General features: G+C 38.6%; 4 protein-coding genes across 7 annotated transcripts; 2 read left to right on the forward strand and 2 right to left on the reverse strand.

The window, feature by feature from the left end:
- Positions 1 to 548: 548 nt before the first annotated feature.
- On the reverse strand, positions 549 to 3611 carry LOC124337014. 3 transcript variants are annotated; one of them, XR_006917196.1, is made up of 4 exons: positions 3444 to 3611; positions 2085 to 2211; positions 967 to 2012; positions 549 to 845 (listed from the first exon to the last, which is right to left on the reverse strand). XR_006917196.1 is itself a non-coding variant. In XM_046791026.1 (3 exons), the coding sequence occupies exons 1-3, from the start codon at positions 3505 to 3507 to the stop codon at positions 2944 to 2946; spliced, it is 402 nt and encodes a 133-aa protein (XP_046646982.1). In that variant the 5' UTR covers positions 3508 to 3601; the 3' UTR covers positions 2829 to 2943. The 3 variants fall into 3 exon arrangements, 2 of the variants coding, with proteins under 2 accessions (XP_046646982.1, XP_046646990.1); XM_046791026.1 differs by lacking the exons at positions 549 to 845; positions 967 to 2012; positions 2085 to 2211 and adding exons at positions 2829 to 3154; positions 3246 to 3372 and having other exon boundaries at positions 3444 to 3601; XM_046791034.1 differs by lacking the exons at positions 549 to 845; positions 967 to 2012; positions 2085 to 2211 and adding exons at positions 2829 to 3154; positions 3246 to 3369 and having other exon boundaries at positions 3444 to 3593.
- A 262-nt stretch (positions 3612 to 3873) lies between these two features.
- LOC124335870 (bestrophin-2-like) lies at positions 3874 to 5923 on the forward strand. The gene is made up of 11 exons (XM_046789364.1): positions 3874 to 4136; positions 4199 to 4309; positions 4376 to 4469; positions 4552 to 4582; positions 4669 to 4724; positions 4793 to 4913; positions 4984 to 5216; positions 5276 to 5416; positions 5478 to 5585; positions 5644 to 5736; positions 5805 to 5923. Exons 1-11 carry the CDS (start codon positions 4018 to 4020, stop codon positions 5880 to 5882), a joined length of 1185 nt encoding a protein of 394 aa, XP_046645320.1. The 5' UTR covers positions 3874 to 4017; the 3' UTR covers positions 5883 to 5923.
- Positions 5924 to 6516: 593 nt separating this feature from the next.
- On the reverse strand, positions 6517 to 8341 carry LOC124336160 (inactive pancreatic lipase-related protein 1-like). Its single transcript, XM_046789856.1, has 7 exons — positions 8099 to 8341; positions 7761 to 7982; positions 7441 to 7686; positions 7186 to 7367; positions 7047 to 7113; positions 6822 to 6978; positions 6517 to 6744 (listed from the first exon to the last, which is right to left on the reverse strand). Exons 1-7 carry the CDS (start codon positions 8163 to 8165, stop codon positions 6687 to 6689), a joined length of 999 nt encoding a protein of 332 aa, XP_046645812.1. The 5' UTR covers positions 8166 to 8341; the 3' UTR covers positions 6517 to 6686.
- Positions 8342 to 8550: 209 nt separating this feature from the next.
- Positions 8551 to 10612, forward strand: LOC124335977 (bestrophin-2-like). Of its 2 annotated transcripts, XM_046789490.1 has the most exons (12): positions 8551 to 8641; positions 8702 to 8773; positions 8853 to 8963; positions 9034 to 9127; positions 9197 to 9227; positions 9295 to 9350; positions 9419 to 9539; positions 9595 to 9824; positions 9893 to 10012; positions 10082 to 10189; positions 10265 to 10354; positions 10419 to 10612. In XM_046789490.1, exons 2-12 carry the CDS (start codon positions 8706 to 8708, stop codon positions 10500 to 10502), a joined length of 1113 nt encoding a protein of 370 aa, XP_046645446.1. In that variant the 5' UTR covers positions 8551 to 8641; positions 8702 to 8705; the 3' UTR covers positions 10503 to 10612. The 2 variants fall into 2 exon arrangements, with proteins under 2 accessions (XP_046645446.1, XP_046645440.1); XM_046789484.1 differs by having other exon boundaries at positions 8618 to 8773.
- The last annotated feature ends 1148 nt before the right edge of the window (positions 10613 to 11760 follow it).

An 11760-nucleotide genomic window follows, 5' to 3' on the forward strand; every position in this document is an offset into this window, starting at 1 on the left:
AGTGTTGTTCCTTGGGCTGATATTGACTTGCCATCAGCAACAATCTCACTTATCTCACTATCATTGCTTGGGTAATGATTTTCGCGGATTTTCGTAACTTTTATTAACCTTCAACCTGCTGGATATTTCGATGATGCATGACTTACAAAAATGCAGTGTATAAAATGAACACCTTAAATTTTTCTGTTTGTTAACCATTAGCGTTTACCCACTGTCTCATTTAAAATTTTTCTTTGTTTGTTGTTTAGCTGTCAATATTTCTCTTAACCCATTTTTTTTTTTTTTTTTTTTTCTATTTAAATGAACAGGTGTATTTTCACGACAATGTCTCCTATCCTGCCTGGAGGAGTCTTCAAATTTTCTGCGGTTGGAGCACTTGTGGATGCCTGACCGTATTTCCCAGGCTTAAAGGTAGGAACAATTAATCTCTACTTTTTCTTTTTGACTATTTGTTGGCATTGATTGTAAATCGAGGACATGTAGTACGGAGTACGATTTTCCCTGAGCTAGACGGTTGACCGGATCTCTTGACGATTAATTTATACAAATTAAAATACGACAGGATATTGTATTTCATTATACGGTGTACACGGAACTAGATTGAGCAAAAGCTCATGAGTCACCGATGCCAAAACCTTCCGAATCAGTGATAACATCTCTTTGCGGGACTGTAGGGTCAGTTACCGGACGTCGACGAACCGGTACTCTGTTAAAATCACGGTGATGATGTCGCCAGAACGTACGGGATTCTCTTTGTTGGTCCGCAGCTTCGCCAGCGTTACGATTTACATATTCATTCGTCATCCACAAGGCCTCGTTATTTGCGGCGTCATAATTCTCCTGGACTGAAAGTAAACGAAATTACGTAACAGCACTTATAAGACAATAAAGAACATATGGCTATAAAAAGGAACAAATACGTTGCAGCAAAATTATTGAAAAGTTGACAATAATAGATAGAATTACCTAAAGAATGGGCTAGGTAGACAGCGGACAATAAGACGATTAGCAGTGTTAGGCGAGTCATGCTAAAAAGCTAGATTTTACTTCAGGTCACCTTCGTCCGTCACCGTTGGCTTTCAGACTGTCATCGCAAAGGCATGGAGATTGATGTATTTATTGGCTGATCTGTCATCTGTGTATCCTGAAATTATCCAAACACACTCCCCCTCTTTCCTCTTGATTGTGCAATATGTGTTGCATGACAAATGAAATCATTTTGAGTTTTACTGCATCTCAGCGGAAGTGGTGTGAATTGTTTTATGTGGTTCAGAAAGTGCATAGATTTCACGTGACTGCAAGCTATGTAACGCAACAACGTGCTTATTTCTCGTAACCGTTTTATAATTATCTCACCCCGCAAGAAAATTAGGGGAACTCTAATCTAGGCTGTGTAGTTATGAAGACACAATAATTATCTTCAAATGATTGAATAAAATTTGTGTAAGCTGTCTAATATGAGGTGGTTCTCTGTCTCATTTTCAAATGACATCTTTTCACGAAACGTTTTATTGACAAGAAATAAAGAATTTTTTAAGCCTCGACTAAAATGTATTTCAGATACAATCTGCAGGATTTTGGGGGTTTAATTTAGTCACGTTGGACGTGAACGATTGATCGGAAAAAGAAGAAGATTATCTCTCACATACGTAGACTAACCGAACAATTTGAACTTATATTTTCTGGGGGGCTGCTGTACGTAAATGTGTTGTGGCACGGCAGGAACAACTACGTATTGTTGTGGAAAAAATTGACGTTCGTCTTCCTGAGTAACAGGAGCATTTACGACTTGTTGCGGAACGGCTCCCGTTACAACTTGCTGTGGAACAACTTCCGGTACAACTTGTTTAACAACTTCCGGTACTACTTGTTGTTGAACAACTTGAGGTACGATTTGTTGTTGAACAACTTCCGGTACTACTTGTTGTTGAACAACTTTAGGCACGATTTGTTGTTGAAAAACAAGTTTAGGGCAAAGTTGGTTGTAACGATTGCAACGATCCTGCCATTTACTAAATAATATAAACAATAAACCGTTATGTAAACTGCATATAACAATTTCTAATTTAAAATTAGATCCCTACCGGCACTTGTAATGTTGAAAAGTGGGGACACCGAACCGCTGAACGCGAGTACATCTTTCAGAATATTTCAGACATTTTTTGCCGCTTGGACGAAACCAAAATCGTGAATCTCTTTCTTGGTTTGCTGCCAAGGAAGTTATAATAAAAATGTGAAGACTTAAGTTTATTTTCAAATTTTACCTGATCAGAAGAATAAAAACTCAGATAGATTGAAAAACAGAGCATCAAAAGTGCTATAAGCGACCCATCTTAATTTTAGGCTATAAAAGGACTAGTCGAAATTCTCCAGTCCACTATAATGTGGGATTGGCGTCGATGTGGTCCCTCTTGGGGTATAATTATATGCATTTGAACTGCTCCAATTGCATCCTTCTAATTATAATCAGCTAGTGTTTTATGTGGTTGCGAACGGAAATCAAACCTCAAACGTTGTAAGACACAAGCCAAGATTCAATGAACGATAAAACCACATGTGAAAGGAAATAGATAGGGTTAAGTACGTAACCGCACAGACTAGCCTATAATATAGATAGCCTAAAGCAACAAAGTGGTTTCATAAACTGATTAATTATCCCCGACAAAAAAATTTCGATTAAGTATCCTGCAAAGACGGCAGTTATAAAAAAAAACTCGATAATTGTATTCAAATAATAAAATGTCTGAATGTGTTAAGTTGTAATATCTGTGATCTAGATAATATTTGTGTCTCATTTTCATGACACTTTTTATTGAAGATTAAACACGTTTTCTCAGAGCGCCAACTAAATGTATTTCAAATACGCATACTACAGGCTATCATGGTTATGTTTAGTCACGTTGCACGTGAATGATTGATTCGCGTAAGAAGAAGCCACACAAATTAACCGAACAATTTAAACTTAATTTTTTGGGGGGCAGGCTGTTGGACTATGACTTGTTGAGGGACTACTTGCTGAGGAACAGCGACAACTTGCTGAGGAACAGCGACAACTTGTTGAGGAACAGCGACGACTTGTTGAGGAGGAGCAGCAGCGACTTGTACCAATTTAGGGCAGAGTTGATTGTAACGATTGCAACGATCATTCCATTCACTAATATAATTAAGAAAAAAAAACATAAAATCGATTATACCCCTTATCATAACAATTTCTAAAAGTAAATAGTGCAAGTCTATTTTCCTACCTGCAACTGTGATGTTTAAAAATTGGGACACAGTACTGTTGAACGCGAGTACATTTTTCAGAATATTCCATACATTTTTTACCGCTTGGGCGAAGCCAAAATCGCGAGTCTCTTTCTTGGTTTGCTGCTATAAGTAAAGTAGAAAAAAGAATTTGAGGTGAAAGTGAAGAATCAAGTTTCTTTTTTTTTACAATTTACCTGATACCGAAGCATAACTCAGACAAATCGACAAAAAGAGCATCAACAGTGCTGTACGACCCATCTTAGATTTTGGCTGTGAGTAGTCGTCGAAATTAGTTCTTAGTCCTGGTCAAAGTGAGACTGTCGTCGGTATGGCCACATCATTTATAGACCTTTGAGTGGCTTCAAGTGCTTTGGGGTTTTTTTTTTTCTAATTTTAATCATCATAGTGCGGTCGTAAAAGGAAATCAAACCTCAAACGTCCTTTAACACGAGCAGCATCAATTTAGATGAACGACCGTTTGGCAACCACACATGAAAGGAAATGGAAATGGGAAATTTCGATAGAAAATCTCAAAGTTATCACGGAATGTGGTTTCCTATCAATTCGACATCGTGTGGCTTAGAAAAAATTTCTTAATTCTGTACGTACACGAAAATAATTATTTATCGATCCACCTATGCCGCGCTCTCTGCTAGATGAACTATTGGGGCCAAGCATCTTTGACAATTTTTTTTTTGACTTTTTAATACTATTTGATTTAGGCTTTCGGTTGCAGGTTAACATACGTTCGACTCGACGTAGTGCGACATGATCTCGAGAGTGGGTGAGCGTCTTCATTTGAAGAAAAAGTCTTCATCGAAGGGTTACTCTGATTTCGCTTCACCCACCGCGAGTGAATTTGGCGACATCATCAAAACTGTTTTCAGGTTTGCGATCTCATCAATTAGATAGTAATTAGAAGCGGAAGTATATAATTTTTTGATTTTAGATGGAAAGGAAGCATATACAGTCACATATGGAAGGAGTTTTTGATTTACATTACATTTTACATCTCTATAACTCTTTTGGCTGATTTTGGGCTGACGGACAACTCGAGGGAGTAAGATTTCGTAATTTATTCATAATGTTTGAGAAATCATTACAAGGAATTATTGACACATTGCAGTCATTTTGAAGATGTAGCCGCTTACTGTTCAAGTTTCGTCTCGTCTCTGCAAATGGTTTTGTTGCTCGGCTTTTTCACTTCAACCGCCATGCAGGTATTTAACATCCACATTTTATGCGCTGATTAACATGTCAGCCGTAGGAGAATAATTTTGTTCTTCTATGTGCATTTTATAGCGCTGGTTTTCAATAGTACAAGTAATGCCAGGTAACTTATATATACTTACATAACTTATTATAAATATACTTATAAAATATACAGTCATACTTTATTAAACTTATATAACATGCAAGGTACCAGCAAAGTGACAGCTTACTTTGTACATTCACTAAAGGAAAACCAACCTGAGGTAATAAGTCATTGCATGATTTTGGTACCCGCGCCAAAGTTGAAAATTCAAATGTGGATATTTTAAAGGGGATGCAAATTGTGCAACAATACGCCAGATGGATTGTACTAAGTTGGACACTGGTGTTCCGCATGATTTGTCCAGGGCTGAAAGAAGCTTACCCTGACTTAATGTGTCTTCAAAACGAAGGTGTATTTAATAGAGTAAAAACAAATGAAACAAGAGAAGATTTATATTTCGAATTCCATTCCATCCACAGGTTTGTTGTTGGAACATGAACGACTAGAACTGGAAATGGAACATAATGCCAAGAGTCAATCGCTTGTCGTCATCAACTGGAATTTAGCCTTGCTTCGGGTGTGCGCCAGACGGAACATGTTTTACGTTCCAGCCGACTACACCAGAAATCTTGATTGTTTAATGCTATTCAAGAAAAATTGTAATAACGCCATCAAATTCGCCACCAAAAACATACCTTCGGCTCTCATTCAGGTGAATTTCCTCCACAGCAAGATAATTGATTGAAACGAATAGGAACGTCAATTTTCCAGGTCGTCACTGTAGCTGTTTATTCATACGGTTTGGCATCTTTAATGGCCCGTACACCGACAGCAAGAGCGGACGATGGAACATGGAAAGGGAAACCCGTGTTTACCGTTATTGGCTATATCCCCATCACCAACGTGGTCAAAGTAAATTGCAAACACAAGTTCTTGGGATTACATAATGTTAACTAATTTTCAATGAATGCAGTTCTTCCTGTTTTATTCGTGGCTCAAGTTTGGGCGTATGGCCAGCCATCCTTTCGGTGATGATGAGGATGATATCGACGTCATACGGTTGATGTATTCCCATATTGAGGTAATATTTCGATACTATCTTTTGAATCATGTGTTGATGCATGTTTTCGGCATTCAAGGATGCTGTTCGATTACAATCGCTCTACGTTGACACTTCTCCCATCGAAAAAGTGGCAATGACTTCAATCAGTAACCCCTCTCATCTCTGGATAGTAAGTATCGCGTTCAAAATTGTGCGGGAAATAAATACGCGTTGTATTAATGAGCAATGTTTCTCTAGGATCACGCGAAAATAAGAGAAAAGTCCGAAAAGCGTGCAGTTTCAAGCAATATTCCCGTTCAGGAAAGCGAGTTATAACTGATGAAAAGTGTTGAAATAAAATGTTCAAAACTCGTTCACTGACTAAAATATTTATTGCGATTTCGATTGTTAATCATTTCTATCGATAGTTCAATGATTTTTAGTACTTGCGATTCCTGCTAGATATTTTAATGATACACGACTTGCATACACGCTGTGTAGTACATTTAAACCTAAAATTCTCCTGTTTATTAAAAATTAAGGCTTACCCCCACTGTTTAATTCTCACCTTTTCCTTAATTGTTGTTTCTGCAAATATTTTTTGTATAACCCAATTTTATTTTTTTATTTAGATTAACGGCATCTCGTTTGATTGGAGAAACAACCAATGTCAGTCGAGCTTTTAAATCCCCTCTGACCTTGTGTACCTCATGTGAGTGTGGGCGTATTCACGAGTCTGAGGCCCTATTTCCTATCCCGCACCGTATTTCCGAGGCTTAAAGGTAGGAACACATTTATCTTCCTTTTGGACAGCGTTAGGTTAGGTGGTGTTGATTAGAAATCGTGACATAGTACGGAGTACGCTTTTTCGTGAGCGTATAGGCGGTTGACTACAACTGTTTTCTGTTTTAATGTTTTTCTTAACTCAGTTAAAGGGTTCATTAAAAACGCATTTGTAGAACGACCTCGGTTTTGTATTTCACAACTTTGTCAGCGGGTAAACCTTCACATTCGAAAATAATTTAACTTGAAACACTTCACGGACTTTGGGACCTGCCCCAACACTTGCACCTCCTCGTTTTGTTATGTCCATCAAATAAATATTATCGGTCCACATTTGCAATATTAAAATACTTTTCATCAACCCTGCGCAAAAGGAGGACTGTCGTTGGTATTCAAATAGAAATTTCCTCTAGCTCTGATTGTAGAAAAAAAAAATTCATCAAGTCAAATCATTTTCAAAAAAAGATAATAAGTTGAAGAAGTGGCACTCACGAGGTTGAAACGGGAAGTCCCATTGGAGTTCGGAAATTATTGGCGCAAGCTCCACTATTAAATTCGGCATAAGAATTACACTGGGTGGAAGTAAAAGGTACGGCACTGTTGACGGACTCGATGAAATATAGCACGGATCGTCGATGATTACAAGCAACTGCATTTCCACACAAGTAGTTGAATAATTAAGCAACAAAAACACCGGGGACTAATATGAAGTCTAACCTTCTGATAAAACAGCTTCGATATTTGCTAGGGTTCCATTCGTCGTTAGATCGACTGAGCCACATCCCTACCGAGGAATTCCAAATGTCGTTATAGAAAGAAGCTAAAGATTAATTAAGCGGAAGACGTTCTTATTTACCGGCTGAATCGATCCACCGTTAGGCCAGAAATCTGCATGCCCAAGAGAGAACGGAAATCCTAAGCGCTTTTGGATTAAAAGTCCAGCGTTAGTGTGGATTATGTCTACAAATTCAGCGTCCGTACTGTCGATAATTTCGTCCCTACTGGCTTTCTCGAAACACGGAAATGCCGGGTCAAATCCTTTAGAAATCCAAAGTTATACTATGTTACAAAATCATCAAGCACCCTCTCCGAATTCCGAAAAGAATCAAACCTGTTATTCTGGGCATGATGTCGGTGGCGGTCAGCCCTGCTCGGCCAACAACGTGAGCTCCCAAACTGAAGCCCAACAAGTGAAATTTGAGACGGTCGGCTCCCTGAGAAATCAGGAAATTGATTAATTTCCCAGTGAGCTCTCCTACAGGCTGGACGTTGGCCGCTGATTTAGGATAAACGGGTGGCAAAGCTAAAAATCGCCAATCGACAGAAATAAAATTACAGTCCTCCCTCTGCAGAAAACCTGAGAGAGCAAATAATGTCAAGTATTCAATTATATACGGCCGGTTGAAACTGAAACAAATGAAAAATACGTACTGTCGCGCATTCCGAGACTTAAATCATCTTGGCCATCTTCTGCCCAACCGTGAGAGTAGATTATGGTAGGGTTCGTTGGTTCGTAGTTGGAAACACTCAGGAGAAATGAATTGTCGACAATCAAGGGTTGAAATACAGTTGGATTGCTTCTTGTCCAGAGGAGAAAGTGAGTTTTGAACTCTGCAAACGGATCGGCCAAGGCTTCCGGGCAGAGCTCAGCATCTAATTTCATAGAAAAATTTCCACTTGATTACGCAGCCCATTTTTCAGTCAATGGAGAATATACAATTTTACACAATAAATTTTTTTCCGTACGAAACTTCAAATTAAATACTTACCAACGACAACACCAGCAAAAATAATCGAACAAGAAACAAGAAGCGAGAGGATGGTGGACGACGTCATCTTCCAACTAGTCACTTCGTAAGACTCGATGAATGTTTGGCCGGTTCGTCCATTTATTTATATGCGCTTCATTACCTGACGACAATTAATCAGCAGTTAATTAACTTTAAATTTCCTATGAAGTAAAAACCCTTAAATGATTCCAATTCCAATCAGCCGCGGTAAGGTCATTTCCCACGAACGGATTATCCGCAGTCAGAACGAGAAAATAATTAATGAATGGCAAGTTCTCTTTAATTGGGTAGATTCAGGGAATCAAGTGATTGAACTACATTTGTCGTCTATTGAGTAATTTTTCTTGAATTTTTCACCTTCGTTACCTAACACACACTCGAGTAGCAGCTGCTGCCATACAGGATTTGAATGTGCTCCCAACGTAAGGCCAACGTTCGAAAGAAAACTTGAACATATTCCATATTCCCATTGGTGATGACGACAATTCTTTGGATGAAGGCGTCAGTTTGATTTGATACAACGTGAGGCATACGTGTGTATTTTCACTTCGCATTAATATAACGTTAGTCTCTCTTCTCCAGATCAATGCGCGACACCCACTGCTCTGCTGGATCCGCTGTTAAGTTTGGTCAAAACATGAAAACGCTGTTGAGGTACGGAGTTTGAAATTTACAAGATGTAGTGTTATGCGATTTGGCATCGTTTAATATTCTTCTCAACTTGTCGATGCAGATGGAAGGGGAGCACTTATCGACTGATATGGAAAGAATTCCTCATCTATACGACGCTTTACCTGACGATTTCAGTTGTGTACGATTTTGTACTAGATGACGTTAGCAAAAAGTATTCCCGGCTTTCTTTTTGCTATTGTAATTGTAATTTAAGGCTCATTAAGTGCTGTGTTTATTTCTAGAGGTTTCGAAGACATTGCCGTATACTGTTCAACATACACGTCTGCACTGCCAATCATTCTGCTCTTGGGTTTCTTTACCTCAACTTCCATGCAGGTTTTTAATCGCTATAATTTAGTGTCATAAGGCTTCAGTTAATTTATATACTTTTCCGAGTTATCGTAGAGATGGTTTTCATTGGTAACTTCAATGCCAGGTATTAAATATTAAATGTTAATATATTAATAAAAAATTAAAAAATAATAATAATAAAAAATATTAAGGAACAACAAAAGTGATAGTCAATTTTGTCATGTCGATCAAAGAAAATCAAACGGAAGTAAGTGTTCCAAAACATGTTTTCCTTTTTAAGTTTGATGAATTAATCGATTTACGAATTATAATAAGGGTCATCAAATAGTGCAGCAATACACCCGTTGGATCCTTTTAGGCTGGGCACTTACTTTTCGACTCATCTGCAAGCCTTTGAAAAGAGTATTCCCCAATTTGACATCCCTTCAAAACGCCGGTATTTATTTGATCCACCTTTAATAGCTTCTCTCATTGCTTTTATTTCTGTATAGGATTGCTGCAACCACACGAGACATTGCTGCTGGAAAGAGAACCGGCCTCCAATCACCCTTTAGTGGTCGTACATTGGAATCTCGCTTTGTTGAAACTGTGTAACCGGAAGGGTATTTTCATGGACATTTCCGATTATGGCCGAAATCAAGATCTCCTGATGGGTTTTAAGAAAAGCTGTGGAGACACCATCAAATTTGCGTCAAAAAACATCCCATTTGCGTTAATTCAGGTTATTATCTTTACTTTCTACCAAGGAAATCTCGTCTATGGTTTTTGAAATGGGTAAATTTTTCTTAGGCTGTTACGATTACCGTTTATTCCTTTGGGTTAGCGTCGCTGATGGCCCGTCAATTAACTGAAAAGCACACCCCTACTTCGTTCATCATTAAATATTTCCCTGTCCTCAACACATTTCAAGTACATTACATTTCATTTGTTAATTGCTATCATTCTTAATTAATGTTTGAATATTTTGACGCACATCAGTACTTTCTCTACTACTTGTGGTTGAAATTCGGTCGATTGGCGGCGTATCCTTTTGGAGACGACGAGAACGATATTGATATTAAAAGGATTTTCCAAGCCCACATAGAGGTAAACACATTCAGTCGAATGGTTGTGTCTATCTATCGATAAAAATTAACATTTTGTATTGTTAACTTCGTACAGGACGCAGTTCGATGGCTCTCTTTATTATCACCCGGTTTGACCGATCAATTGGTGTCGATGTCCCTCCACAGTTCTTCGCACGAATGGATGGTAACTATTTATTTTGAATTTTCAAGCAGCGTATAATCGTAGCGCATCATATCTTATCAAAAAGAATTTAGCATGCCCCAAAGGACAAGAAAGCCTGATAAGTGAACCATTGGCAAATGACAGCAATCAAGATAGTGCTATCATGTAATTTCGAAATATAATTTATTTTATTCGTTTTAGATAAATGCATAGCATTGTAAACCAGTAACAAATTATCATTTACAAAATAAATGATACAAAAAATTATGTATATATTATTACGTAATTTATAGAAATTTAACAAATTGGAGAGTGTAAAGGAGATGGGAGAAACGAAGGCCAAGTCTATTTTGAATTAGATTCAGATGAAGAATCTCAGAATAATGAGGGTGATAGTGGTCTAGCTGTCTCTCTTGAACTTGAAGCATGGCCTACTTTAGTTCACGGCCCATCATCGTACGCTTCTGTGTGGGACAAATTTTGGGTTCCCTGCCCCTTTCCTGTTGCCATAGTACCTAGCCAGAGGGTCGTAAGTATCGGTTTTTGTTCCACATTTCCGCAGATTCTTTCCACCCTTTGGATGCCTGTGTGTCTGATTTGCATTCCGCCATGGTCAGAATCATTTGTAAGTATGCGATTTACAGTCTAGTGGTTATAGCGGTGGATTCTCATGAGACTATCAACAGGTTCAAATCACAATCAATTTTTCATAATTTTTCCTTGTTTTTTCTATATTTTTAAAGGGAATTATATGGAATGCCTAGATTCTGTAAAACATGCGAGTTTTTTCACATTTTTAAAACAAAATCTGAATTGGTTTTCTTTGGCAAGAACTTAGAAAAAAAAAATTCAGATTTTGTTTAACGTCCTTGTTCGTACGAATCTCGGTGAGTTTACTTTTACGGCTCCTCCTTTTTCTGTCCATCCGCGTCGTATCTATTTGGGAATTTGTGTCTACATCGGTTGTCATCCAATTTGTCCAGGAGTGAAATTGCTGTGGGACGGTGAGAGCTTCCTGGATGTGACGGTGCCGCCGGCGTTCAAGCGCCGACTCTGCGGCCTCTGCGGCTACTTCAACGGCCGTCGGCGCGACGACCTCCCCATGCGATCCGGCCAATTGGCCCAAACTGTCGAACAGTTTGGCGTTTCCTGGAAAGTTGGCAGTCCCAAATCCTGTAGCAGCGCCAGTTCCAGTTTGTCTTCTCCTTACCAACGGATAGAACAGCCGTCGCCTTCCTCAAGATGGGTTCTGTTGGCATATACGCTCCTATTGGTCAAAGCTCAGTTCTTACTACCGAACCCTATCATTGACTGGGTGGCAGGATAAGTGGTGACGGCCAATTTGGACGTGGCCGAGAATTTGCTTAATTAGTTTCCCCAATCATTTTTCATACATTTTACAGTGGGTACCGAAAGTATCCGTACGG

This window comes from Daphnia pulicaria, chromosome 1, assembly GCF_021234035.1.
Source record: "Daphnia pulicaria isolate SC F1-1A chromosome 1, SC_F0-13Bv2, whole genome shotgun sequence".
NCBI classification, from domain to species: Eukaryota; Metazoa; Arthropoda; class Branchiopoda; order Diplostraca; family Daphniidae; genus Daphnia; species Daphnia pulicaria.

Bases quoted from the DNA above. Each gene is read 5' to 3' on its own strand.
- LOC124337014 (XM_046791026.1), bottom strand. From the start codon at position 3,507: ATGGGTCGTACAGCACTGTTGATGCTCTTTTTGTCGATTTGTCTGAGT. The intron at 3,373-3,443 runs GTAAATTGTAAA...CTTTACTTATAG, and splicing joins GAGTTATGCTTCGGTATCAG to CAGCAAACCAAGAAAGAGAC. The intron at 3,155-3,245 runs GTAGGAAAATAG...TAATTATATTAG, and splicing joins TTTAAACATCACAGTTGCAG to TGAATGGAATGATCGTTGCA.
- LOC124335870 (XM_046789364.1), top strand. From the start codon at position 4,018: ATGATCTCGAGAGTGGGTGAGCGTCTTCATTTGAAGAAAAAGTCTTCA. The intron at 4,470-4,551 runs GTATTTAACATC...TGCATTTTATAG, and splicing joins TCACTTCAACCGCCATGCAG to CGCTGGTTTTCAATAGTACA. The intron at 5,417-5,477 runs GTAAATTGCAAA...CAATGAATGCAG, and splicing joins CCATCACCAACGTGGTCAAA to TTCTTCCTGTTTTATTCGTG.
- LOC124336160 (XM_046789856.1), bottom strand. From the start codon at position 8,165: ATGACGTCGTCCACCATCCTCTCGCTTCTTGTTTCTTGTTCGATTATT. The intron at 7,114-7,185 runs GTAAATAAGAAC...ATTCCTCGGTAG, and splicing joins ACGGTGGATCGATTCAGCCG to GGATGTGGCTCAGTCGATCT. The intron at 6,979-7,046 runs GTTAGACTTCAT...GTGGAAATGCAG, and splicing joins CGAAGCTGTTTTATCAGAAG to TTGCTTGTAATCATCGACGA.
- LOC124335977 (XM_046789490.1), top strand. From the start codon at position 8,706: ATGCGCGACACCCACTGCTCTGCTGGATCCGCTGTTAAGTTTGGTCAA. The intron at 9,351-9,418 runs GTAAGTGTTCCA...AATTATAATAAG, and splicing joins TCAAAGAAAATCAAACGGAA to GGTCATCAAATAGTGCAGCA. The intron at 10,355-10,418 runs GTAACTATTTAT...CTTATCAAAAAG, and splicing joins GTTCTTCGCACGAATGGATG to AATTTAGCATGCCCCAAAGG.